Genomic DNA, 27,570 nt, shown 5'->3' with positions numbered 1-27,570 from the left:
TAAAAGTCCCTCAAGGAAAGATAGTTGTATGCCTCAGCAAGGAAATCATTTCACAGGCTCCTACCATGTCCCACAAACAAAGGTTTGTGTCTGAGTGCACCCCCTTTTTTGGGGGAGCTTTCGTCGCGAAAGGCCAACTTGACGTTTGCTCCGATTCAGCTTTAAAGAGCAGGTTTTTGTGGGGGAAGTTTGGGGCAAAAAATACACACTCAGGCACAGAGCATTAAAGTGTGTGCACCTCTGCCTGGAAAGAGGAGGCAAAAGGTAATTGTGGATGAGCCCTAGCATGAGTCAACTTTAAAGTAATTTACCTTGCTGAAGTGATGCAGAGCGTCCTTTCTTCTTGCAGGTTGGAATGTTCAAAATTCACCCTGAAATTCCTGAATCACTATCTGCTGAAGCAAGAGCTTTTATTTTGCTCTGCTTTGAACCTGATCCAAATAAACGAGTCACAGCATCGGACTTACTTAAGGACCCATTCTTGAAACAGTTGAACAAGGGCAAGAAAAACAGAATTGCATTCAAGCCTTCAGGTAAGGAATTATCAGTCAAAATATTTGTACGTAAAGAGATATTAACCATCATCCTTCTCTTTAATCTTGGGTTCTGAACATACCAGGAAATCAGTTGGATGTGCCAAGCAATCAGCAAGCTATGAAAAGAATATTTATGGGGCAGGTTCATCCTAGAGTTAATATAACAAATTCAAGAAATAACAAAACTTGGTGAAATTAGAGCACTATATTTGAATAAAGGATGAAGAAATTCAGTGCTGGGTTTCTTCTCTCTCCAAAATGACATTTTTTTAAAATTGGAAAATCCTTTTTGGAGAAATTTTAATGAAGCCTATTTTCAGTAGACATGCACCCAGCAGTTTAAGGTGTGTAAGGCATCTCAAGTTGTAAACTGAAAAGGAGGGCAAATAAATTATACAACTAGTAATCCTGAACAAGGGCTGATTTGGCTTCACAAAGAGAGTAATGTTACACAAAATTTCAGTTGTGGATGAGCTGTAAAAGCAAGGTTATGTCACCTTACCAACTAGTAGCCTCTTGGATCTCAAGTAATTCTTTCAGTGCTTGGAGATCACTCAGAACAAGGTCCCTTCCACCCCAATTCCTAGATGAACTACACTAGAAAGGTAAAAAAAAACCACTACTAGTGTTTGTTTGAGAAGGGTTTTCCATCAATCATCACAATTTATTTCTGCAGCTTGCAGACACACACCTTTTTCACATCCGGTAGTTTCATTTCACACCTTGTCAATTTTTTAAACTGCATTTGTTTCATTTGCTTAAAAGATAGCTGGACCTGTTTATTCATTCCCCTTTTCTTCTTGTACTCCAGATTATAACCGCAGCACATCACTCCCGTTGCCAGTCCAGGGGGAGCAGGCTGGCAGCAGCAGCAGTGAACACGGCTCAGTCTCACCAGACTCTGATATGCCACATGACATGCTATTTGATAAGGCAAAGCGCTCCGTGTCAGAGGTTCAGACAAAGAGTCCTATCTCCCATTTACTAAGGTAAAACCTGACCTATGCAAAATGGCATGTTAGGTTCACAGAGGATGCCAGCTGTCCTTACAGTTTAGGTGGGATGATGTGCTCAAAGCTAATTCCATTACAAGATCTATAGTAAAATGTAACGTATCGAATGGGGTTTGTTTAGGCCCCTGCAAGTAAAACTCATTATAAGAGTCTAATTGGAAAAAGAGACCCTGAAAAAAAAGAGCAGCAATTGCAGCATCTTCAAATGAATGCAGTCCACATTATAATCAATCTGTCTTCTTACTGTAGATGTTGAATTAGTCTCGTTTCATAGATTGGGATTTGGTGGGCATCTTTGTAGCACACAAGATAAAAGCCATTCATTTTAAGTAATTGGAAAGTTGCTTTAAAAACTGGGCTGTTTTCTTCTGGACTCCAACTTTGTCATTTATAGTTTCTTGTGAATGCTGTCTCATTCTGGCCCAGTGTTCCCGACGACAGCTCCATTTCAGATGAGCGAAGCGCTTCCCCTTCACTTGAGGAACGGGATTCTGGTCTTTTCTTGCTACGAAAGGACAGCGAACGACGTGCAATTCTGTATAAAATCCTCAAGGAAGAGCAAAACCAAGTAGCTTCCAATTTAAAAGAATGTGTAGCACAGGTAATACGACTATTCACTTGTTTGGAAGAGGTAAAAATTATTGCTCTACCACCTTTCCTACTCCATGATCTGGAGGGTGTCTGGGGTGAAGAGCCTGCTGCGCTCATCATGTAGGGTTCTAAGTCACTCGGGGAACCTGCATCAGAAAAGCAGGATCCCTGCTGTGGATGGTTGGCCTCTGGCTTGGATTATAAGCACACCCCTGGAAGAGACAGGGGCAAGTCTGTTCATCCTAACTTCCTCTTCCACAAAATTGTGTAGAGATTACAAACACGGAGAAGCAAAGAGGGGTCCATCACAACCTTTAAGTAGTAAAATGGAGCTTATTATTATTTAACTGGTCACCTAAAGTTTGTTGACCACCTTTTTTGTTGCCTTGACCTCTGCAACCAATTTTTGTTTTAGCCACCCCTTTCCCATGGTATTAGAGATTGTAATATGAATTTTTGCTTAAGGACTGAATGGCAGAAAGCTGCTCTCTGGTAGGACAAATTCAGTCCTGCAGTTTGATTACATCAGTAATGAATTTAGCTCATGTTCTGTTTCCTCTCTCGTGAGCTAATGTAATCCATGAATCAAACCACTTGTGATGTGCCTGATTGAAAGCTGCCCTCTGCTGCTCTTGCTGTGAATTGGTAAAAATGAGTCTTCCAGAATAGTGACAGCAAGGTTGAAAACATGCATGCATACATACATTGGTGGAATTTGCTGATGTGCCTTTTTAAACATTTTGCATATTCATCTTTTTTTCAGAGTTCTGAAGAACTGCACCTTTCAGTTGCTCATATCAAGCAGATAATTGGGATTTTAAGAGATTTCATACGTTCTCCTGAACACAGAGTTATGGCATCAACTATATCCAAGTTGAAAATTGAACTGGACTTTGACAGTACTTCCATCAATCAGATTCATCTAGTGTTGTTTGGATTTCAAGATGCAGTATGTTCATCCGAGTGTAATATCTGGGGGTGGGGGGAGGGACCCACTACCAATACCTTTTGCTGCTATTTAAACTTAAAACCCTAAAATTATACTATTTATTATACTAAATTATACTAAAATTATACTATTGGGAGGAGAGCAAAAGAGGACAAAGGAGTTGTAGAATATCATATGGAGCAGTTGACCTGCTGATCAGAGAAGATGTATTTATTCACTTCTGCTCCATTGTAGAAATGAGCTCCTCTTTTGCTTTCTAGAAAGCCTTTGGAAGATAGCATACAATGCACAATTCTGTGCAAAGAACTTGAAGCACAGTGTGATACCTCAGGGGGTCTGCTCCGAGTATGACTTAGTCGAATATCTGTGCATTGTTGATGTACAACACAGTACCTTACGTGTTGCTTTGCAACAGTTTTCTTTGTGCCTATATCACAGTGGAAACAAAGGCTGTATCCCTTCAGGATCAGAGGCAGCATGGCTCTGAATACCAGTCACTGGGCTACAGCTTCACTCATGCCCTGCTTGGAGGCTTCTGGTTGGCCACTGTGAGAAACAGGATACTGGACTAGGTGGGCCTTTGGTCTGATCCAACAGGGCTGCTTTTATGTTCCAATATGCATTCTAGCTCTTAATCCAAGTGGACTTATTGTCATCCTACATTTACCCAAACTTCTTGTTCTAAATGACAAGCTTATAGCTTAAGGCAAACTACTACCCTGTTTTACTTGACACTTTTCTTATAGGTTAACAAAGTACTAAGGAATCATTTAATCAGACCTCATTGGATGTTTGCTATGGATAATATAATACGACGTGCTGTTCAAGCTGCTGTCACTATTCTCATTCCAGGTAAGTAAAAGCAAAGTAGTAAACTGCTAAGTGGGATGGTTAAATATGATGTGAGCAAAGCAATAATAAATGTCTAACCTGCGGAATGAGTGCCCCAGGGTGGGTACTGCTGGTGTGCTGGAACTGCAGTAGTACTTCGGTCTTTCCTTGGCGAAAAGTTGTAAATGGCTGCCAGTTCTTTCATAAAACAAGTTCTGATTTTTTGAACTGAATTTTTTTGTTAAACGTGCTTTACAGACTAGCACATTTGTGAATATTAGTCTGGACAGAAACATTCACTACAAATCCTCACCAATTGTTCTTTTGAAAGGCTGCCACACATTAGCCCATTATTAGTTTGTCATTTCTTAAAATCAAGGAACTCCCTAGGCACCAGTATTTTCTGAAATGGGACTAGGAAGGACAGCTGCATTTTATTTAAAAAGATATATATACTCAGAAAAAGCTTGCTGACTAGATGATATTTAAGTGGCAAATGTAAGAAATGCTTGACCTCTGCAATTCTCTTTTGCTTTGTGCAGAACTTCGAGCTCACTTTGAACCAGCATCAGAGACTGAAGGAGTTGACAAAGATGCAGATGAAGTAGATGAGGATTACCAGCAAGTGCAGCAAAAAAGACACGAAGAAACAGTTATCACATCTGGAGTGTGCATGCTCACGTCTTCTGTGACCCCTGACACTCAGCAGCAGCTCAGCTTGCAGCTGGACAAGCTTAAGCAAGAAACAAACAGGTTAACAGCTTTAAAGTGTGCTCAGGCTTATTCAGCCATTTTACTGATCATCGCTAGTTTATAAAACACCTTCAGGCAATTAGGCAAGTCTACATTGGTTATTGGCTAGATTTTAAAATGTAGCCAGTTAAGCTACTCTTGGTTTATACAGAGTTAATTTGGTACTCATGTTCTTTCTTCTAGATTTCTAGAAAACCCAATTGTGCAGTGCTGAGGGCTGCATCATGTCTCCCCCCCCCCCCCCAGAGCGGCACTCCATGTGCAGTGTCTCTATTTCAGGCTAAATGTTACCTTTCCATGTTACAAATGTAAATGTAAAATGTGTCCTAAATGTTCTAGGGTGACTTTACAGGGAGAACTATAACATGTATGCTTTGAGAGCAGCACTTACTTTAGCCAACACTGACGGAAAGTGTGTATAAAATTCCTTTCATAGCCTGACCGTCGGTATTGTGGTTTTCTATCACTATAGCAGCAGCAAGTAACACGCTGATAGTGCTGGAATATTTAATTATGAAGCCTGGGGTTAAGTAGAAATTCTAGGAACCATTTCAGCACAGAAATCTAAATTGGATAGCATTTGAAAATCAAGGCTACCAGGTAGCCAGTAATTCAAAGATATGTAGGATTTGTTTTGAGGTAATTCATATGATGAGATACACTTTTACATGTGCTTTAGACATACCAAGCTGTACTACAACTAAAATATAAGTATCAGATTCACCAAAATACTTGTGTTGCAGAACTAGGTTTTGTTGTCATTAAAAGTGCACTACTATCGTGAAACATTTTAAGGGGGAAATGTTATGTCATACCCAAGTTTGACCCCTCTTTTATTTAATAGGTTACTGGAGAGCCTGGTACAGAGGGAGAGAGAATACCAGACACTGCTAAGGCAAACACTGGAGCAAAGAATTCAAGACTTGCATCTCCTTCAGCTACAGTTGAAAACTGCTGGTAGATATAAGAATGTACATTAAATGTGTGTTATCAGTTGATAGGAATGGCTTGAGCTTTAGGACACACAACACTTTTGAGTAGAGCTTTTGAATTTGTAACAATGGAATGAATCTGATTAACCTACTTTGAATTGTTGCAGAAATTCATCCACCTCCAGCTGCTCTGCAGCACTGCGTAGACCAAGAACTGATCAAGTGGTTGAAGCAACAGAAAGCTGATTCAGATACAATTGATAGGGTAAGATTAAGAGTGGGAAAGACCCTCAAAATTCATTTTCTGAATAATATTTAGAAACACTGAAATAATTTTGTCTTTCAGTTTGTTCAAGAGGATTATACACTCAGTGATGTTCTAAACCACATCACTAAAGATGACTTGCGATTCCTTAGACTCCGGTAAGAAAATAATTGCATGATTCTAGAAGTGTTTTGACTTCCAAACAAGAGTTTGAGAAACTTACTATTCTTATTTTTCTCATACAGTGGTGGTATTCTTTGTCGAATATGGAATGAAATATTAAAGCACAGAAAACTGAATAAACTCTTGGAATTGGAAGCATAACTCGTATGCCAAGTTCTGAGAAATTGAAAGGGGAAAAGAGCACACATTCCAACTAAGTTATTAATTACTGTACATACTGTTTATACTGGTCCTACAGGTTTTGCACTAATATATATATGAAGTTAATATTAAAGTCATGTTTTCTACTAGTATACTTAATCATGTATTTTTTCAGATGTGTAAATAATACAGTAGCTTGGAAACTGCTTGCCTTATAGACTAAAATGTAGCCTGTGCACTTTAACCACTCTCATCAAATACATAGTGTTCTAGGCATGCCAGCTGCTTTTTAAAAACAATAATTGCTGCCTTCTGATTTAATTACTATGTATAATTTTATAAGATGAAGAAAACCAGTTGGTACAAAGATCCTATGCAAAGAGTGGGTTACAGACTCACTCTAGGTGCATATTAAAAAGGTAAAATAAAAACATGCTAAAAAGGCTTCTTTTTGTTGCAAAATCATTTGGGATGGGGGGATGCAAATACAAAAACATACAAAGCTCATGGGAAATATCTGCTCAGGAAGTTTTAATATGCCTTTTTTTTACTGTGCATAAGAGGTTTCAGCTAAATAACTTTCATAAATACAGCAATCCAGAACACGATGAAGCTTATATATAAATTAATAAACAATGCTTATTGTCCTTTTCTGAGCAGCTTTTTTTTTTAGAATTCCACACTATAATAATGCTGTGTCATACAATGGCTATTTTGCTGCCAAATGAATTTCCCCCATGTACATGAGAAATAGTTTTGCTCTTAGTCCTTAGAGCAGATAAAAGAATTAAAGCCCAGTATAAAATGCATTAATTTAACTGGTTGCTGGAGTGACAATTCACTTAGCCCACAGATTTATATCTAATCCACTGATTTGGGCCACGCACCTCAAAGGGTGGCTCCTTATAGTAGATATAATTGCCTAGTTCTTCCAGAGGTGGTTCAGGATCAGTTGTGGCAAACTGTGCTGCGTCTTCAATCTCTTTCCTTACTTCCACATCTATTTCCTGTATGAAAAGGGGGGGAACTGTTAATGGAAACAAAAGACTCCACATATTCCTAATAGATCAATCATTATAAAACCTCAGAGTACTATTTACCTCTGTAGTACATGCTGGGGTTCAAAGTAAATCCGGAAACATTTAAGCCACGGTTGCTGTTAGAGTTTCTGCCTTCCCTGAGATGAAATCCTGATAAGCAGTTTTCACATGTATGCTGTACATGGAACGTTTTACCTTTTTATATTCGAACAACTAGCCAGCAAACTACTAAAATAACTTACAAGTTACCAACTGTAGGAGGACATGGCATGTTTTCATAAGCTATAGCTAGAGCAGAGCAGAACACATCTCCCATGCTGACAGAGATGTATGACCAATCATGCTCAGCAATGATCCTCACTCTTTATTTCCACTTTGGCAACAGACCTGGGACTCTCCTAGCAAATCAACTAACCCTGTTCCTGCAGCAAATGATTTCAGCTGTAGTGACTAGCAGAATCCCAATTTAAAATTTTCCTCAACCTAAACCGGCAGGGTTGATGGAAGGACCAACTGTGACAAATCCCATATACCATGACTCCTCAGAAAGTTGGGTTATAAATATGAGAAGGCAATCGCTGTGCAAATGTCATTCCCTGAGGAAACTGCCATGTTTCACTAGGCAATATAGGCCCCTATACCAAAATAGCAGTTTCCCAAATTTAGAATAATCATATACTCCTTCTCAGTTGAAGATAATTTAATCTTTAAATTGTTTTCTATAGCTAAAAGAACAATGATTAGGTAAAATTAAAAATTCTGCCATGTACCCCACAGGATATATCCTATACCAATTCTGGCTTGCTGTAACTGATTTGAGGTGAAGACTTCCTATTGATCTACTTTTGTAAAATGATTTTCATCAAATTTGAAATGAAGGTTTATTACCTTTAGCTCTTCCACACTAGCCAAGTTGTTGTTCACCATTCTGTCCTTCAGAAGTGTAATGGGATCACTTTTGCTTCTCACTTCTTGAATTTCTTCCCTCGTTCGGTAACTGTGAAAAAAGACGAGACAATGTAACAAACTGCTGAACTGTTATGTTTCTGCCAAGCACTGGTACTCTTACTGCAACAGTATACGGAGGCAAGTCGGATATTCTCTAACAGGCATGGCAAGTAATAGAGGAGAGCTTTCAGGAGCAGTTTTTACATCTGCTAATCATCAAAGCAGACTGCTCCTCTTGGCTATATTTCTTTAATGAGGGGAGTAAGCCACAAGGTAAAACAAGCATATGAGCTGGTAGCGTGTAGTGGCCTAAGCAATTCAAAAATATATTATTGTTTCAATATACTTTTTTCCAGAACTAAAAATTAAATGCACATTTCACTCTAAACATCAAATACTGAGTAAGAACTATCAACCTTCAAAGAGCATACTCCTTGTACCTCTGCATCACAGCTCTGGGCAGGGCGCCACTAACAGCAGATAGTTCTTAGCACCAAGTGCATTTACTCCTATCACACATGATACACAAATGTGGGATAGGACCACCAGCTCTCCCTCTTGATTGTGGGGGAGGGAGGGAGAGGAAGCAGCTCCTCTTTCAGTGAATACTCATGAGAGACTTTAGGCAAATTTCATTTCATGGCAAACTATTTTAGAACCACAGTATATCAATTAAACAAACAGTCCTTAAGTACTGCTAGGTAAAGGTAAAGGTACCCCTGCCCGTACGGGCCAGTCTTGACAGACTCTGGGGTTGTGCGCCCACCTCACTCAAGAGGCCAGGGGCCAGCCCTGTCCGGAGACACTTCCAGGTCACGTGGCCAGCGTGACAAGCTGCATCTGGCGAGCCAGAGCCGCACACGGAAACACCGTTTACCTTCCCGCTAGAAAGCGGTCCCTATTTATCTACTTGCACCCGAGGGTGCTTTCGAACTGCTAGGTTGGCAGGCGCTGAGACCGAGCAACGGGAGCGCACCCCGCCGCAGGGATTCGAACCGCCAACCTTTCGATCGGCAAGCCCTAGGCGCTGAGGCTTTTACCCACAGTGCCACCCGCGTCCCATTAAAGTACTGCTACTCTTAGATATATTTTCTATGTACTATTTTATAACATGCATTTGAATTTATAAAGTTGAGTTTAAGAGTTTTCACCTTCGTTCAAACATACTGTGAAGAATTAAAAGCAATACAAAAAAGGGAAATGGGCATAGCAGATGTAATTAGGAATAGAACAAAATTAACCATATGCTTAATTAAACCTTTTACCAGATATTTGCCTACATTAAGTTGCATATCATACCAGCTTGCAGTTTTAGTTTTTTAGGTCCCCTTCAGGAAAGCGGTATAACTGAATGGTAGCACATCTACTTTACATGCACAAGGTCACAGGTTCACTACCCAGCATAGCCTTATAGAGCTGGGAGAGACGCACCTGAAAATCTGGGGAGGTGCTGCCAGCCAGTGCAGCCACTATGGAGCTAGATGGAACCAATGCCCTGCCTCAGTGTTAGCCCAGGTATCTATGTTCCTGTAGGTAGCTGTTAACCATAATGAAGCACACAAAAATAAAAGCAAGATAATGGAAACAATCAAGTTTCTTGGGTATTTTTCACATTTGCCTCATAAAATTTGGGTACTGTCATTATTTTTTTAGAATGGTTGTATTCAGATGTAATAGCAAATCATAGTTTGCTATTATTAGTATGACCAGACACAAGCCAAGGGCTTATATGCTCCATCATCTTTTTCCCTTTGTGCAACCTCTTGCATAGCAACAAACCAGTTTACACACAATCTAGGATCCTAAACCAGAAGCAAAGCTTGCCACTGTGAAGCACACACACCAAAATACACGGTTTGCAGGCTATAGCTATTCAAGAGAGGAAGGGTATAAGTGCAAAGCTTATATTTCCTCTCAACAGGTTGTTGTTACTTGTACAGTCAATCATTCTTCAGATATTGCTTTGAATAAATAATAAAACTAGCCACAAAGGGCCAACATGCCCTTGATATCTGTTAAAAAGCCAACAATAGGGTTGTAAGAGGAGACTACTGATCTACAAACAGAAAATGTAGATGATATAGACGGAAAACAAGGGGACAATTGAACATACAGCTATTTCCCCCATACTATCTAGAGAGGAACCGTTTGTAATACAGAGAGAAATACCTGACTCCAGGATCACTCATGCTATGTCCATGATAACGATATGTCTGTAGCTCCATCACAACAGGACCCTGACAAAATTAAAATTCAGAGGTGTTAATAACTTTAAAATAGTGACAAAAAATTGCTGATAAGACGTCATGACAACTAATCTCAATCAATTGTGTGCATGCATTTTAGGGCTGTTTAAGATCAGCTTGCTTCAGAGGGCCACAGACTATCTCTTTCCTATTCCATTATCAACCCAATAAACACTGGGATTTTTTTGAAGGTTGCTTTGGGGTTCACAAGGTAATTATAGAGAACCTTCTAAACCCTGTGTTTTGGGTATACATTTTGTGAAATAAAATAGTAATATTTCTAACTTGAAAACCTCAGCTATACTTACATAATTTGTAAAGCAGGAGAGGCCCGCCACACACACAAAGCATAACTTACTTTTCCTGATCTGCAGTGGTCAGCAGCAAATTTTGTTGCTTCCCTTACAGCAAGAACATCCATGCCATCAACCTGTTGATTTTTTAAAAAAAGAAAAAGCCTATTACATTTAAGAATAAAGTTGAACTTCCTTGAATGGACACAGTATAACTTTCACATTCCTATTAAAAATGTTCTTACCCTAATCCCGGGAATATAGTCTCCTCTCTTATAGTAGTCTGTACTGGCTGCAGCTCTCTCTACGGAAGTACCCATGCCGTATCTGTTGTTCTCACAGACAAAAATACATGGCAACTTCCACAAGGCTGCCATGTTATATGTTTCAAATATCTGGCCCTAGAAGAATAAAAGGTTTGGTACACTTTCAGTTCTCTCATGTAGCCATCAGCCTTGAATTACACATACAGTGAATGTTCACTAGACCATGACTGTATGTACAAGGAGGAACAAACTGGTGAGCCTTGGGCTTCTCTGCTCCTCTCCCCGCCCCCCAATAGCTGGGAGAACAACTTGGGCAGATTCATTTCACTTTGCACAAAACCGGACTTATCAATCATGATAGCATTTACATCTCAATAACGATATCTTTATTGTCATTGTCCCTTGCAGAACAATGAAATTGAAAATTGAAATCTCCTTTCCACTTATGTGACTCTTAATTAACTTCTAACTACAGAGTAAAGCTTGACGCTTACCTGATTGGCAGCACCATCACCATACAATGTCAGGCAAATCTCATCTTTGCCAAAGTACTTGCATGCTAAAGCAATGCCAGCTCCTAAAGGAACCTACAATGAATTGCAACATGCAAAGGTAGTCAAAACAAACAAAGATAATGATCAGCAGCCAACAATAATGAACCATATGATAAGATACTACTTGAGAAGAGAAACACTACAATTCCAGTTCTCATCCCTGGCACTTAATATGGAAGGATACTGTGGACAATGGTATAAAAAACCCCTGACGAGACACCCAGCAGAATTAACAGGGTTACATTCACCTGACTCTCTCCCATTCATCAAGACTACCAAGCCTTTTTCAGTTTCTATCTCAGGCTAGATGCTAAACTGAAATGGGCCTAGCTAATTAGTTCTATCCAGGAATGGAGGAAATTTGGGCTGTGTTAGATTTACATGGAAGAAATACTAGAGCCAGAACTGGGCATCCAGCATAAACTGGACATATTTAAGTACACTAAACTCACTGGGCTAATACACCTAACTATATAAGAATTAGGTTATGGCCCAGATTAAAAGCAACATATAGTCTCTTCCCAAAGAAAAATATTGTTTTTATCGGTGAGCCTTACCTGGGCTCCAACAATACCGTTACCACCATAGAAGTTTTTGGCATACATATGCATTGAGCCTCCTTTGCCTTTAGCGCACCCACCAACCCGACCTGAAATGATTAAAAATGGATCTTTACCATGTGATCTGGTGTCTACTAAGATAATAAGATTAAGATGAAGCCCCCCCCCCCCGACCTCAAACTCACTAATTGGATGGATTTTAAGATGATTTCAGAATAATAAAGGTTTGAGTTTCATCAAAACTCATGTTCTTAGGAGGGGACACATTTACAGCACATGCTAACTTATGGTAGGCACCCCAGCACAAGAATTTAGTGCACTGGTAAATTTGAATCAAGTGTAGAGAAACAAAAGCTGTACATGCAGGTATGAACCAGCCTATTGCTCCTTGGAGGAAGAGTAGAATATGTGTGTTGCAATTCAGCAAAGTCCTACTAGGCTTCATTGTTGAGATAATAATTGAACCTAAACCCCCCTCCATCTATGCACTATACATGCTACATAATCCCATTCCTTTTCCTGTTTACATATCATTTCACTGAACACAAACCTGTGAGTTCAGCAAGGATTTCTCGAACTGAAGCACCACGAGTGTATGTAAAGCCATGAGCCCGGTAGGCAGTAATCAGGTGATCTGTTAGATTTATGCCAGCCTCAATTCCAACACAGCAAGCTTCCTATGGTGAAGAAAACATGCCTGAAAACAGTGTACAATGTGCCATTGTCCACAGACAAGAAATAAAATGAAGAACAGTATACCAACTTTGTACCTGCAGCTCCACCTCAGTTCAGGAACTGAAGAAACAAAGACTACCTAGGGAAGATTACTGTCACAACAACATATGCATAATATGATACATGATGCCATAGTCAAATGCTGGCAATGAAGGATCTTCAGGTTTTAGTGGAGAATATGAAAAAGAGTGATATTTAAGTGTGTGTGCATGATATTATGAAAAACTGTCCAGGAAATATTTCCACCAGAGCAGGAAAGATGGTTGGGGGGTTGGATACCACCGCCTGGAGGCCCTCCCTGGAGGAAGACTAGGGAAGCATCACTGGCAGGGCTCAACCAGTTCCTATCCTACCTGGCCCTTCTTGGGGAGATGGGGTGTGTGTGTGCACAGACTCTTCATATAACATGGCAGGTGTAGATCTTTCAAAGAACAGCAGATGTTCCTTTGCTCATTACTATTGCTGTGAACAAACTACCGAATATAGGTGTAATGCACAGATTAATCATTCACTTTAGTTCTAACTTTAGTTCCAACAGATGGAGAAGAGTTTGGTATACACTACTCTTAAACAGCAAGCTGGTACAATATGAAATATAGTTTTGTACTATTCCTAATTACATCTGCTATGTCTATGGTCAAAAGCAATACAAATCAGGAGAATGGACGTAAACATATGCTTGCTTACTTACTTAATTAAAACCTATCAACTGACCCAGTTCAGCCAGTTATTTAATCTATTTAGTGCTAATATCTGGTCCTCTGTAGAGGCACAAAAGCAGAGCAAGAAACACCAGAAAGAAAAACTATAGTTCTGTGGAAAACCCATGGCTCTTCAGGTTTTGTTTTAGTCCAACTCCCATCAGTCCAAGCCAGAAAGACCAATGGTCAAAGATGGTACAGTCACATCTGGAGGGCCACAGGCTCACCTACAGCTGGGTCACAATGTGATCTGGTCTAATTATTTCAGAAGTAGGTGTAACTTGACAGGGCTAAAATTGCTGGAATTCTTTTGAAGGAAACTTCATCAATACTCTGTGAGGATCCACAAAGTACTAGCATGGGAGGAACTACAAATGCAGCTGCCATGATGGAAGGGCTAGACCTCTTCATTCTCTGTTTTTGCCAGTACTTTTAATTCTCTGTATGGGAGAGTGGAGACATGCAATTTCTTCATGCACACCCTGCCCTATAAAAGCCTTCATTAAAATGAAGAAGACGACAAAAACCTAGAGGTCTTGAGCATAAAGTCTCTTAGGCACATACCTGACCATCATATAAATGACAAAAGCCTCGAATAATTTTCTGTTTATACAACTGGTCTGCTTTCAATTCCATGCGTCGAATAGTCTGCATAGTTTTGTAATATTGCAGACCCTGCTCTCGAGTCATAACAGCTGTGGTGGGCGGTCCTTCCTCCAAGCGATGGAGATCATGTTTCTGGAGGAAATAAGATAAAAAAGTCAGGCGGGGGGTTCCTTATCAAAATGATTATTTAATCTTACTGGTTGCAGACTAGTCCTGAAGAAAATCAGAGTAACACTTTCTTAGCTAATACTACTCCATATTTTCCCTGCCTTTGCCTATTGTGCCCATGTGGCCAAGGCTCTAGCATGAAAGTATCACAGAGCATAAAGACATAGCTGGTAGGTGGTCTGGAACCACCATGGTAAAAGCTAGTAACTTCACTGACTGGGACATCCAATTCTCTTAAGATGCTTGATATGCAGGGCAATCCTAACCCGTTTCTAGGATTAGAGTACCTTCAAGGAAAGGGCAAAATATTTGGGCCTCTTCTGCTCAGGGGAACGGGAGACTTAATGGGGGACATGACAACGATTTATAAACTTATGCAGGAGGTGGAAAAGGTGGATAAACCAAGGGAAATCTTGCTGACATGGGACAGAACTATCATCCAACAAACTGATAAACAGGGCAGACCACAGAAACTATTTCCTTACAAAATATGTAATTAATTTTTGGTATGGCAATAACAACTTGCTTTAAATGTAATTAAAATCTATGCTATAAAAAATGGGTATTGATCCTGTGGGCACCATGACGCCTTTGAGGTCTTTCCTTGGCATCCAATGAGAGTGGTTAACTTTTGCTCCTTTGAAAAGTATACAGAGCTGAAGCAGGAAGTTGGAAGAGTGATGTACTTTTCCATTTCCTCTTTCAGCTTTATGCGCTTTTCAGACCTCAGATTAATTATCCTGGATCTAACTTTTACACAGATCCCCTGGAAAGATGAAGTATAAATGTGTGCTATTCATTCTTTCTTTGGACATATATGTGTTCGTGTGTGTATCTGATGGAAAGTAGTGACTGCTGGGGAAAGGTGAGGGGTGTCTATAGCACTCACTCTAAAATAAAAATGTGTCCATGGGTCGAAAAAGATTTGTGATCTACGATTTATATATTTACAGTATAAGAAAATCAGGGCCTGGTGAAGTCATGCTTTTAAAAAAAATTGTTTAAAAATCCAAGCCTATTTCAGTGTGAAAGACAATACTTGAATAGCACAGTAATATGATTAATTGTATTTTGTCATGATATTGGAGTTTTTTGTGAAACAGCAAACTTATTTCCTGTAAACTGCTTTGAGTGTTGTAAGTAGCCTTACTTTATTTATTTAGTTAGTTAGTTAGTTAGTTAGTAGCTCTCAGGGCAGTTCACAATATAAAAACAAAACATACATGATAAAAACAAGAACAAAAAACTACAAACCAATAAACCTTCCTCCCCACACCTCGTTCTACAAAAACATTTAAAGGGGTATGGGATGTTAATCAGCCCAATGCCTGGTTGAAGAGCACCTCGCACCTAGAGGTGGATAATGAAGGTACCAGCCAAATCTCCATAGGCAGAGCATTCCACAAACGGGGAGCTACTGCAGAAGAGGCCCGTTCTCATGTTACTACCCCCTCCGGACCTCTCACAGAGGAAGCACACAAAGAAGGGCTTCAGATGATGACCTGAGGGCCCAGGTAGGTTCATATGAGAGATGTAGACCTTGATGTATTGCTGTCCAGAGACATTTAAGGTTTTAGAGACGAAAACTAGCACTTTGAATTGGGCTCAGAAAGTAACTGGCAGCCAGTGCAGTCATGCTAGGATCAGTGTAATATGCTCAAATCTACTTGTCCCAGTGAGTAACCTGGTTGCCGAATTCTACACCAGCTGAAGTTTCCAAACCGTCTTCAGAGGCAGCCCTATGTATGTGTTGCAGTACTCTAACCTAGAGGTTACCAGAGCATAGACAAGTAGGACCAGAACAACTGCAAAACAGTGCCACCCACCCCCAATGTGGACAGCTGCACAGAAGAATAGCATGGCTGGTGGCATCAAAGCCACTGAGAAGTCAAGAAGAATTAACATGGATACATTTCCCCTGTTTCTCTCCCGACATAAGTTATTATACGTTGACCATAGCAGTTTCTGTGCCCAAACCCTGATTGAAATGGATCTAGAAAATCAGTTTTCTCCAAGAGCATTTGAATCTGGTCTGCAACCAACCACCCAAGAATCATGCCTAAGAACAGGGGCTGCCCCCTCTCACAAGGAGGCATTAAGCACCTCCTTAGCCCAGCCAGATGTCCTTTCCCTGCTAGCTTTTATCAGCCACGAGGGGCAAGGGTCCAGAGCATAAGTGGTCGCCATGAACGAGCACCTTGTCTACATCCCCCAGTCTTACTAACTGACTTTTAAATTATAAATTATGTAAGAAACACTATATACATTAGCATTTTTTAAAGTAATCAAGCTGCTTACCTTAATTTCAAATGTAGCCTCACTTGCAAAATCTGCATAATTACGAGATGCAACAACTACACGGGCGACCTTTTAAAGATAATAAAAAGATGGCTGTTAGTTTAAGGCACTTTTATTTTTTAAAGATGTTCATGCCTTCACAATATAGAGAAGATTCCAACTTCAACATACAACACATTTGACATGATTGCAGACTGCAATGTATGCTCCAGAAACGATGTTTCTACATGCAAAGGAATTACACACCAAGTATCATCCTGTATGATCTTGTCACACTTCTAAAACCATATAAAAATTTAAACATATATGCTTACAACCACTGAACAGCTAAGGTTCAAACAAGCTGCTCTGTGACCTCACTCCACACATGGGCACAGGTGCACAAACTCCGTATGCTCTGCTGCCCATGATGCAAAAGTCAGAGCAAGCCGGGTGAAAGCCCTTTGATCCTTTCCCAACAAAGAATATATTCTCCGCCTAATCCATGCTCTGCCCAAAATTTCCCATCTGTTTGTTCCATTATGCTAGAGCATTATCATGTTTAAAAAAGGATGTTACTTTTTTCAAACGCCAGTGTTTCAGTGCTCAGATTCAAATAAAAATCTGGCAACCCTTAATGCAAAAGAGAGAATGACATCCTGTGCAACAGAGGAATAAGTCACACGCCTCGCTTGAGCTTTTTAAAGAAGTGGGCAGGAAAGAGAGAGGACTTATGGTTAAGGGAGAAAAGTGGAATAGCAAGGACAGCAAATCTTTTTCATGACAAGGGCGGCATTGACTCATAGTCAACCCTTCAGAGCCTACATGTCAAAGTGGGCACAGCAAATTTAATTTTAAAAGACAAAGAAGAAAAGATGGATTTTAGTGGATCCTTTTGGCACACAGTTGTACTTGTAGGTACTGTTAATTTAAAAAATGTATTTAAAAAACCACCCTTAATTTATATTTAAATAATCTTTCTTTTAAAATGAACCAATTGGGGGCCTTGGACAGCCAAAAAAACCCGTTGGCACCACAGCGCACACTCATAAAAGCAGAGAGGTTTTTAATTTCTTTTTTTAAAGACAAACAGAGTCCACAAAAGAACCCTCCAGGGGTTAGTCACCCCTGCTGTATATGGTGCTGGAGCAGGGTAGAAAGAACTGGTCACTAAACCAATTACACTGGTCATCATACGACAAGATGCGTACTCGACATAGGTAATTTATTAATAAGTCCCAGCTGGGGTTGTGTGAGAGTACTGGTGGTGTAGTGGTGAGTGTTGGACTAAAACTGGGGAAACCTGGATTTAAATTTCCACTCAGGCATAAAGTGCCCTGGGTAATCTTGGACTAGTCTCCATCAGTCAGCGTAAATGATAGCAGAACATATGACTACAGGAACCATTATGAGGAATTTAAGGGAGGTCGCAACACCTTGTTTGGAGTGAGAAAAAAATATTGCTTTATGATTTCATGAAGTGTAGGACCTTTTTCAATAGGCTAACCAGAAATATTTAATAGCTACAGGATTGCTTGTATATTTTAACAATCCCCAATTAGTTTCTATGGTAGCCATTCTTAAGGTTTTCCTCTGTGGTAGGGAAAGAACTTTTTTTTTAAAAAAATATAAAGTGACATTTATGCAATGTGAGGCAGTGTCCAGCTGGCACAGCATTATGTCTAAACTAGCATTCATGATTTATTTCTCCTAAGCCAAAAATAAATCTTGCTTTTTGATTCTGACTTGCAGAGAATAATAAGTGCTGGTTTGAAACTATCCTTTATGATTTGTCCCCACTCAAGAAGAGGAAATGCTCAAGCTGCATGCACTAGAACATAACTAGTATTATTACAGTTCTTAACCACCATTCATTCCAGGATGGTATAAAACTATAACACACTTCACAATGTTGAAAGAAAAACAGTTAAAGAATAATTAAGAAAAAAATCCTCACTGAACAATTCAGCAGTGCATAACAGAAATGCCATATCAAGTTAACACTTCCTACACTAAATGTAGGTGGTTTGTTTATTGTTTATTTATCTTATTCCCCACTCCACCACTGTCCCCTCCAAAGAATTAATAATATGGAGATGCAGTAAAAAACTTTATTACAGGGATAAGAATCTGTGGCCCTCCAGAGGTTGTTTTGACAACAGCTCCCACCATTCCCAACCACGGGTCACACTGGCTGGACTGACTGCAGGAGGAAGTCCAACAGCACCATATACAAATATGTAAATATATTTGTAAGCGTATAAGCTGCTTACAGATAAACAATGCTTCTTGGATTAGTGTTGCATGTGAACACAAAAAGAAAACCAGTCAGAATGACAGGCAGAACTTTTTTTTCCTTTATCAAATTATGTATTGTCAGTTAAAATGCAGAAAGAACATACAATTAATATAATCGTGTGGGTCTTACCTCACTAACAGCTCCCTAGAGCAGCAGAATTGGGGTGGGTGGGGAAACAAAACAGAAAATTATGTCAGATACTATCACAAATCTTGGGGAAAATATTCCCCATGAACCAATTAGGAGCATCAAATTTTAATTCTTGTTTTTAATTAGGCCTATTTACTTTTATTCAGCAGTGGAATCTTCTCTATGTGAAACAGATTGAAAAACAGACTTGAAAATGTTAATCTAATTTTGTAGTATGCCAGTTCAACAGAATAAAGGCCAATACTTTTAAAGCAATAAGAGGTGTCTCTTATATAGTAACTGCATACAACACCTATGCAATACTGTCTTTGTGATCATCTATATTACAAGCAAACTACAGCACAGAAATGCATCTTGTGCAAGTAAGTCATGATGTGTGAAGTATCCTTTAGCCAAAGCTTCCACATGTAGGGTTGCTAGAAGATAAAGGAATCTAAGGAAAAATTCCCTTGTAACCTTTACGTAGTTTAAAACTTGTTGCCAAGTATAAAACTGACATCTAGAGTGTGCATTATTCAAAGCAAAACCCCACTGTAAACTTCTGGCAGGAAAGAAAACCCACCCAGATTGCATATGTATTAAAATGTTGAGCACTATTTGAGTACCTATTCTCATTGTGTTACATGTGCAAATTGCACATCTGTAAGTAAGTACAATGATTGGCCTGATTGGTACGTTATGGTATGCCAAAGCTCACAAGTACAGTAAAATAATTAGATTATCTTGTCTTCTGTATTATGGGTGGGGAAAGTGAATTATAAATATTACATGCTTAGTCAGAAACATCAATGGCACTTGCTCCTAGCTAAGTAGGTAGAGGTTTACAGTGAATTGTAAAGGAACTGAGATAGATAAGGAAAGCCTCCCTGACAAAGGTACTCTTGAGCAAACCATGATCCTGACTGACTTCAACATCCATGCTGAGGTTAGTCTGGGACCAGTTCAGATGTCGTAACTTCCAGGGTCTGTATCAGCTTGTTACCAGCTTGACATGCACAGCAGCATATACCCTTGACTTGATTTTTGTCCCAAGTGGGGTGAGGGGTGGTCTGAAAATGTGTGGGATGTGTGTGTGTCAGAGCAGCTATTTCCCATTGCCGTGGTGGGGGAATCACAGAGGCTTATGGAGGCTGATAAGATTCCTGAATGCTTTAGGGGACTTCCTAATGGATAGAGTAGGTGATCCCGTTGAGGCTCACTGTGGAATGACAAGAGAAGGGCTAGGATAAGAGCACGTCTGAGTGCCCTCTCCAGTAGTATGGAGCCCACAATATTGCCTGACATTCTAGCAAGCTGTGAGGCTGGATGACAGCAAGAGTACTGTATTAGAGAGACATGCAGCAATAAGAGCAGTAAATAAGTCCTATTATGTCCTCATATAAATCAATGGAGAAATCCAAGATTTTAACGTAGCTAGAATTAAGCACCAGTGTATCCATTTCCCTCAATTCACTGATAGTGCCCTAGAAAAACACAAAAGCCAGAGCTGAGTTGTGTGTGTAAGCTAGAAGCAGGGGGAAGAAGCAGACAAAACTGAGAGAGAGAGAGAGAGAGAGAGAGAGAGAGAGAGAGAGAGAGATGCTTGATTTCAAGGCTGTGGCTATGGGAGAAAAAAGACCTTCTTGGGGTGTTAATGCTGTCAACACCCCCATCATAGGCTTAGGATGTATATATGTGTAAATAAACCATCTATCATAAATACACCACAGTCTGCTATCCCTCATGGGTAAGAGCCTGGAACCCCACACCACTCAGAGATTGGGGTGGTGTGCATCAATAAATACAGTTCCTTGCCCCCATACTGCAGATAGAAAAGGGCTGTGGTTGAGTGTGACTTTTGAAAGCCATGCTCACAAGGACCCAGCTTTAAGCAGTCTTAGGCACCCCTGTAGCGTTGTCCAAATGTAGACCTCTATTGCATGTGGGGGGTGGGGCTGAAGCAGAGAGAGAGAGGGAGGGAAAGAGAGAGAGATTACAACAGCCCTGCAGTGCAGTCTAGTACAGTATTATATACTTGTTGTGGCAGGAGAGGAGAACGTGGTTTCAGTTGAGATAATGATTTATGGCAGTCCTGTAATGCGGTTCTTCCTCCCGTTCATTCTTTTTGCACGTTAATTAAGCAGCAACAGAAGAGCAGAGACACCTGTCTTCTATGCTTGGGTAACATTAGTGGGGTTGGGGAGTTGAAATTAATGCTGATATATTTCACATCTGGCTCCCAATGTGTCTCTTTGGTTTCAGATAGTACACGGGTAGAGAAGTCTAAAAAGCCAGGGACACAAATAGAAGAGGCTTCGTTTGGTCAGAATCGAGTACATATACACTTCCAAAGTTAAGGGCTGAATACATTACTTTTGGTAAATGAGCCACCATAGCCAGTAGTGGGCAGTGAAAATTTGTGTCCCGGGCTTTTTAGACTCACCTGAAACCAAAGGGGTGCACTGGTTGCGAGATGTGTGGGTGTTTTTTTTTCTAACCCCCCTACTCCTACGGAAACTGGAGAGAAGCTGCAGAATTCTACTGCGGGGCCCACGATAAGCCGACGGACAACACGCACCGCAATGGAGGACACGGGGGGGGGGGGGTTATTAAGAAAAAGAGAAGAAAAAGACGCCCAAGGAGCTTCCGGAGGTTCACTCGTTGAAATGCAACCGCTGCGAAATACGAGGCTCTTGTACCATCTGCACCTGACCAACGCGCGCGCGTGAATTTGCCACGAGGCCTGCCTAGGTCCCGAGGGGCTCGCGCTCTATTCCTCTCGCGAGGCCTCCCCGCGGAGAGAGGAGGAGGGAGAGAAATAACGGTCATTTCGCAGCTGGCGCTCGAGGACAGCCCCCACCCCACCCCCGCCTCGAGACAATGCGGGGAGGGGGGGCAAGCTTCCAAATACTGGATAAGAAGCCGCCGCCGCCCTTCCCTCACGACCTTCCGTCCCCAGTGCCTCACTCACCGGTCTGTGAGCAGCCGGGCCTTGCAGCAGGCGAGAGAGCGCGGCCAGCATCTTGCGCATGGGGTGCTGAGTGGTCGCCGCTGAAACCCGGCACCCGCGTCCCGGGTTCAAGCCCTCTGGGGCGCTACAACGAAGGCCGGCAAGTCTCCTTCAGGCGTCTGCCTTCATGCCCCGCCTTCCTCCGCCGCGCCCTGGCCGACTAGCAGCTTGCCCGGAGTTGTCAGCTGAGGAGGTCGCTCTCGCTCTCCCTCTAGCGGCTGTTGCCGCCACGATAAAAGGCCAACAGACGCAGTTCCCGGAGGTTCCATCTTTCCTGAGGGGAAACCAGATTATATAATTATTATGTTTTCTTGGGTTTGGTTTTAACCCGAACGGCCAGAAGCGTCGTTTAAAGGGACTGCTTTAATAAGGAACAATATTAAAAGGGACTTGTACACTGCACAGGGAGAGCGTCACTGACCAGGGCTAGCGCTTTGGTTAGGGAGGCCACGATCCTAAACACTAACCTTGGAATTAGCCCCATCGAATTAATTTATTAAAATAAATGCTGTTAAGAAGCTGTCGTGGCTTCAGTCACCTGACATCAAGGACCGTGTTCCGCAAAAGTTTATTAAGAGTAGACCCACTGAAATTAATGGACCCAAGTTAGCCACGCCCATTAATTTGAGTGGGTCTACTCTTGAGTAAAAGGTCGTTGAATGTAACCCTGGCCTAGACCATTGAGACAGGCTTCAGAATGGCCCTTGAAGGGTTAGCCACTTGTGAACTTGGCCTGCTGGCCAGATGCAAATCCCCATCTCTGCAGTAAACAGTCTTGAGATTATGAAAACGAAAAAGGGAATTGGTATGATTGGCTGGAGGCTCTCCTCCTCCTCCACTACTTAAGCAATGTGCTGCAGGGTGTGTGCATCTCAAGCAGTGACCCTTATTTTGAGAGCAGTAGTGTTATGAGTAGGGCTGTGCCAAATGTTCAAAACGGCGTTTTCCACATAAAAGCATGGGTGGGAGTTAGATCAACTGCTGCCTTCCAAGGCTGCCCCTTTCTTGCCTACAGCCCTTTTGTAGCAATTGCTGACTGTTCACTCTATTATCACCCCTCCTCCTTCCCATCCCCCTTCTAGGGGATGCATAATGTACAGTCATGCCTCGGGTTACAGCCGCTTCAGGTGGTGTTTTTTTGGGTTACGCACCTGCCGAAACCCGGAAGTACTGGAACGGGTTCCTTCTGGGTTTCAGTGGTCACTCATGCGCAGAAGCACTAAATCGTGCTTTGCGCATAAGCGCTGAATCGCAACCCACGCATGCGCCGATGTGCCACTGCGGGTTGCGAACGCTGCGGGTTGCAAATGTGCATCCCACATGGTTCATGTTCACAACCCGCAGCGTCCACTGTATAAGCATAAACTACAAGGCCAGCTCAAGACACAGCTAGTGGAACCCCTCACCATCCAAATTCCCAAGGCTGATCAAATTATTTTGGCACCTAAGAAAAAAACACCCTAAGTACTTTGCCCCACATTGGCAGTAAGAATACAGTAATAATACATTAAGTCACTAACAGTTCACTGCCCTTTTATGACACCAAAAATCAGCTGCCTCGCCCAGCCTAATTTGAGCCTAGAAAACCTGCAACCCATCCAAGAGAAAACCAACTCCCAGTCTGTGCAGGTGTGCCAGCTGCAGAGTGCTCAGCAAGCAGTTGGCATTCTCTTGAAGTGTGGAGTCCAGTAACGAGCCAGCAAGCAGTATGCTTCAGTACAAGAGAAAGTTCGCTCCTGGTCAGCAAGTACTCAATTTCTAAGAGGGAAGGGTGCATTGCTCCTCTCCCAAGATTGGCCATCAGCAAAGCAAAGGCTGTGTCAGCTACAAATGAGGGACAGTAAGACAAAAGACTAGTAGTTTTGGTTTAGGGTTGCACTTTGCCAGATATAAGTGAACAGGGGGGAAATGTGTCCGTTTTGCAAGCTTTGAGGAGCGCAGAGCACAAGGTAGGCTGTCTGTTTTATACTGCAGAGAGGGTCAGACACAATGTTTAGGTCTCTTGGAATCTGATGCTGCAGCCATGGAAAGAACAGGACCCTCTTGGAATGTGGATACTCTGCACTCTTTTCCATCAAGAGTTAGGCTGTTGATATGTGTAAATAAATCATATATACGGTAATAAAGACACCACAGTCTCCACTGTGCCTCATTGTCCAAAAGGAAATATAGTCCCTGGGTAAAGTGTGCCTGCAAATCCTGGGATCTCACACTGCTTATGGCAATTGCGGATGCCATGTGACAATATTTTCTGCACAGAAAACTGCTTATATTTTGAAAATTCAAAGATAACTGAGTTTTCATGTAAATAAAGTACTTAACAGAAATTACTTCTATAAATAAAACAACATACATTACAACTGAAAACTAGGAGTGCAATTTTTTTTAAAGTGTGTTTGCTGAAGTCACAGAAAATATTATTTTTAAACAATAGCTTAACTGTGGCGTTGAAAAGAACTGACATGGCATTAAGATTAGTGTTACAATAAACGTGTGGGATTCATGTTCTAATAGCAGTTACTCCGTAACTTGGCACTTCACATAACTGAAACTGCCAGGAAAAGGTAACTATATACATGTTGGAATTCAGTCATTAGTAACGTAATGTTAAAGTGCTGCACAAGTATATGCTAGTGCTAATAGGGCAGGAATGTCAATATGATAAATGACCAAAGGGGGAGATTTGGAAAGGCAGCAGAATATTTTTCAAACAATCATCATGATACTCCCAGCTGAAAGTAACTGTTTGGTGCAACATTTAATTGTTGAGTAAGAATGCACTGCCATGTGTTAGTTTAGTATTACTGCACCCAAAGGACTATATGAGGTAAAATGGTCATTGTTTTCAATAATCCTGGGTGGGAACACCATCATGTTTTGGATGAACTTAGGACTCCTAATTCTGGCTGAAACATCATAACAGAAAATATATTCCTCTTTTTTAAAATCACATTTCCCATTCTTTGAAGTTACTTAATTGCTTTAAAAAAATCATACTGCTTACTGCTTAAGACTGTGGCTGTGTCCACAGAAGTAGTTACATCAGGTTAGAAAAAAAATCCTTAAAATGCTTTTGATTCTTTTCTGTTCTGATGGAAAGCCAAATCATATGATCACACTGTGTGGCCTTTTGCTTGTTTTCCAAATTGTAGTATACAAATTGTCTGGAAAACAGATTACTGTGAATCACTGATTGTAATGGATCACTCTTCAGCAGACCAAGTTGTGGACATGGTGGCATACAGAATTGTAATGTGTATGCATTACCAAATTAGCCAGATTACGTATTTGTTATATGCAGTGCTATTTTTCTAGAAAAAGAGGTGCCAGAACTCACCATGAATACCTCCCTTATTATCTTAGAATGGCAATGGCACCCACCTGAGAGGTGCTGCAAGCCCTGGTTATATGGTGGACACAATACAGTCCTTTCTCCCCTCCACCACCCTTTTAAGTGAAAGCAAAATTTCCTCTCCACACAAACGAAATGATGTATCAGGCACACCATATGGTGGCACTATGACTTAAGGAATATAGTTTTCCTTTCATTGTTCAAATGCCCTCTTCAAGTGGTTATTAAAGCACAGCTAATAATAACAACAGCAGTAATTAATGTGCTATAGGTTGCTTGGTTACTTGAAAAAATTAGTATTACAACATTATTAATGAGACCGCCCAAGAACAAACTTCTTTCAGGGCAAAGGGTGTGGTTGTTTAGTTTGTAACAAGCATTTAAAGTTTGTATCCTTCCTCCTTTTTTGAAGGTACAGTTAAATAATAAAACCACTTTTATTTGTCTTTCCCAGACATTCAGTGCCTCCAAGCAGGTGCAAGTTTTATCCTAATCAAGAAGTGATGTTTTCAGGATTAATTTACAAACCTTTGTTTGTTTGTTTGTTGCATTTATGTACCATTTTTTTCTCCGTGAAGCTCAAGGAGGCTTACATGGTTCCTCCCCTGTCTAATTTAACACGCACAACAACCCTGTGAGGTTGGCTAGGCTGAGAGTGAATGACTGGCCCAAGGTCACCCACTGCACTTCATGGCGGTGTGGGGATTTGAACCCTGGTCTTCAGGTTCTACTCTAACCCTTTAACCACTGGAATAACAGTGACCAAACTCTCCCTGTTAGTGCTGCATCTAAGCAGATTTAAATTCCCTAATGTCTGCAGACCAGAAAATGAATGTTCAATGTGCTACTACATCATACGTCTCAAAAGTGGAACTGGTGCATAGTTATACAAAAACTAAGCTAGACGAGGCTTGAGATACAGCACTTTTTAAAATCCAGCAAGTCACAACTTTGTTTACAAGGCATCATGTCTTGCTTGTTGGCTGAAAGAATTCCCTCACTTTCACAATGAATCAGTCAAAATGGATAGAACTAAACAAGTTTCCCCTCACTGTCATTTGTAGGCTTCATTCACCCCAGCTGTGTGAAGGGTGGCTCAGCTGGCTAAAATGAGCTAGACATAGGGCAAAGGTCTGCATGTATACAGCAGTGAAAGTGCTCAGACACTAGACCACCTTGTTGACTTGGCATTCCAGACACTGGTTGACGGTGTATTCCAGACACTGAGCATGCATATTGCACATGAACACGATGCATTCTAGAAGCCCCCAACCTTTTCCCTATGTCAATATAGGGTAAATTATTACAACATTTCTTATGTCAATATTGTGCAAATATTAAAACTGGTGCAGGGTGAAGACAGGGTGGGCCAAGGGAGGAGGAAAGTGTAGAAGCAGGGACTAATCAGTCAGCAATGTGCCAAACTGTCCAGCTGCCTGGAGTACTGGAAAACCCCAAAGGCTGGGGTGTGGCATCTCTAACTGTCATAAACACCTATTGTCTCTTCATTCAGCATCTTGACCTCCCCCCCGCCCCCATTACACTGTCAGAAATGGACAAAGGGATCTGGGGTTGTGGTCCCTTTCAATTTCACTGCAAAACAGAATTCCTAAAGCAGTCCCAGCTATTTGTCTGGTAGGAGCTTGATGCCAGAACTTTTGCTTCTTTAGAAATTGACATGAATATAGAGAAAAATTGATTGTTCAGACATGACAGAAAGCAGCATAGGAGAAAACTGAAAAAGGGAAAGAAGAGTATGTAACTTTAAGTTAAATTCAAATGCCTACACTTCAGAATTATTCATTAAAGGGTTTGCAAAAGCTTAAGAAAAAGGAGGCACAAAATCAAGCTTATATAACAGAATAAGAAAGCATCAATCTTGCAAACATCTAACAAACTTGTTTTATTTGTAAATAGGAGGAGCTGACCATAATAAATTGCTCCAGATGCAGCCTCTCCTGGGCAATGAGTCATTAGTGGTAATAAATTGAATTATACAATTGCTTGCCTCTACTCATCTCACCATTGTGGTCCCTGATACACAAAAGTATGTTTACAAATATTTACTGTGCATATGTAGGACATGTTTTTTATACCTATGAAGTGGCACTCATTTAACAAAATGTTCAGAATTCCATTAAAAATACATGACAGACAATGACTTAGAACAGGCCCGTCACAATCAATGGAGT

The 27,570-nt window shown here is 40.9% G+C and overlaps 2 protein-coding genes and 1 long non-coding RNA gene across 6 annotated transcripts in view; 2 read left to right on the top strand and 1 right to left on the bottom strand.

Moving 5' to 3' along the window:
- The window catches only part of MAP3K15 (mitogen-activated protein kinase kinase kinase 15), a 62,731-nt gene extending 56,095 nt beyond the window's left edge, over positions 1-6,636 (top strand). For both annotated transcript variants that reach the window (XM_083734176.1, XM_083734175.1), the window contains 10 exons: positions 350-533; positions 1,348-1,525; positions 1,976-2,150; positions 2,904-3,089; positions 3,836-3,941; positions 4,463-4,673; positions 5,518-5,630; positions 5,773-5,870; positions 5,952-6,028; positions 6,116-6,636. In XM_083734176.1, the coding sequence (XP_083590302.1) occupies positions 350-533; positions 1,348-1,525; positions 1,976-2,150; positions 2,904-3,089; positions 3,836-3,941; positions 4,463-4,673; positions 5,518-5,630; positions 5,773-5,870; positions 5,952-6,028; positions 6,116-6,194 (1,407 nt within the window). In that variant the 3' untranslated portion in view covers positions 6,195-6,636. The remainder of the gene's footprint in view (positions 1-349; positions 534-1,347; positions 1,526-1,975; positions 2,151-2,903; positions 3,090-3,835; positions 3,942-4,462; positions 4,674-5,517; positions 5,631-5,772; positions 5,871-5,951; positions 6,029-6,115) is intronic.
- A 62-nt stretch (positions 6,637-6,698) lies between these two features.
- On the bottom strand, positions 6,699-22,200 carry PDHA1 (pyruvate dehydrogenase E1 subunit alpha 1). 3 transcript variants are annotated; one of them, XM_083734507.1, is made up of 12 exons: positions 21,988-22,191; positions 19,017-19,031; positions 16,610-16,678; positions 14,102-14,275; positions 12,652-12,778; positions 12,099-12,190; positions 11,482-11,574; positions 10,967-11,122; positions 10,787-10,858; positions 10,352-10,419; positions 8,123-8,231; positions 6,699-7,201 (listed from the first exon to the last, which is right to left on the bottom strand). In XM_083734507.1, exons 1-12 carry the CDS (start codon positions 22,045-22,047, stop codon positions 7,037-7,039), a joined length of 1,200 nt encoding a protein of 399 aa, XP_083590633.1. In that variant the 5' UTR covers positions 22,048-22,191; the 3' UTR covers positions 6,699-7,036. The 3 variants fall into 3 exon arrangements, with proteins under 3 accessions (XP_083590633.1, XP_083590635.1, XP_083590634.1); XM_083734509.1 differs by having other exon boundaries at positions 19,017-21,299; positions 21,460-22,182; XM_083734508.1 differs by lacking the exon at positions 19,017-19,031 and having other exon boundaries at positions 21,988-22,200.
- LOC310842596 lies at positions 8,812-9,770 on the top strand. Its single transcript, XR_014563256.1, has 2 exons — positions 8,812-8,889; positions 9,266-9,770. It is a non-coding gene; the product is annotated as an uncharacterized lncRNA (long non-coding RNA).
- Positions 22,201-27,570: the final 5,370 nt, after the last annotated feature.

Source organism: Podarcis gaigeae, assembly GCF_964106915.1.
Source record: "Podarcis gaigeae genome assembly, chromosome: 4".
Lineage (NCBI taxonomy): Eukaryota > Metazoa > Chordata > Lepidosauria > Squamata > Lacertidae > Podarcis > Podarcis gaigeae.
The sequence above is the reverse complement of the archived record's forward strand: the minus strand, read 5'-3'. Positions and strand labels throughout refer to the sequence as shown.

Excerpts from the sequence above, each read along its gene's own strand:
- PDHA1 (XM_083734507.1), bottom strand. The coding sequence starts at position 22,047 with ATGCGCAAGATGCTGGCCGCGCTCTCTCGCCTGCTGCAAGGCCCGGCT. Across the intron at positions 11,123-11,481 it reads GTGATGGTGCTGCCAATCAG|GGCCAGATATTTGAAACATA; the intron begins GTAAGCGTCAAG and ends TTATTCTTCTAG. Across the intron at positions 8,232-10,351 it reads ATGAGTGATCCTGGAGTCAG|TTACCGAACGAGGGAAGAAA; the intron begins GTATTTCTCTCT and ends CTTTTTTCACAG.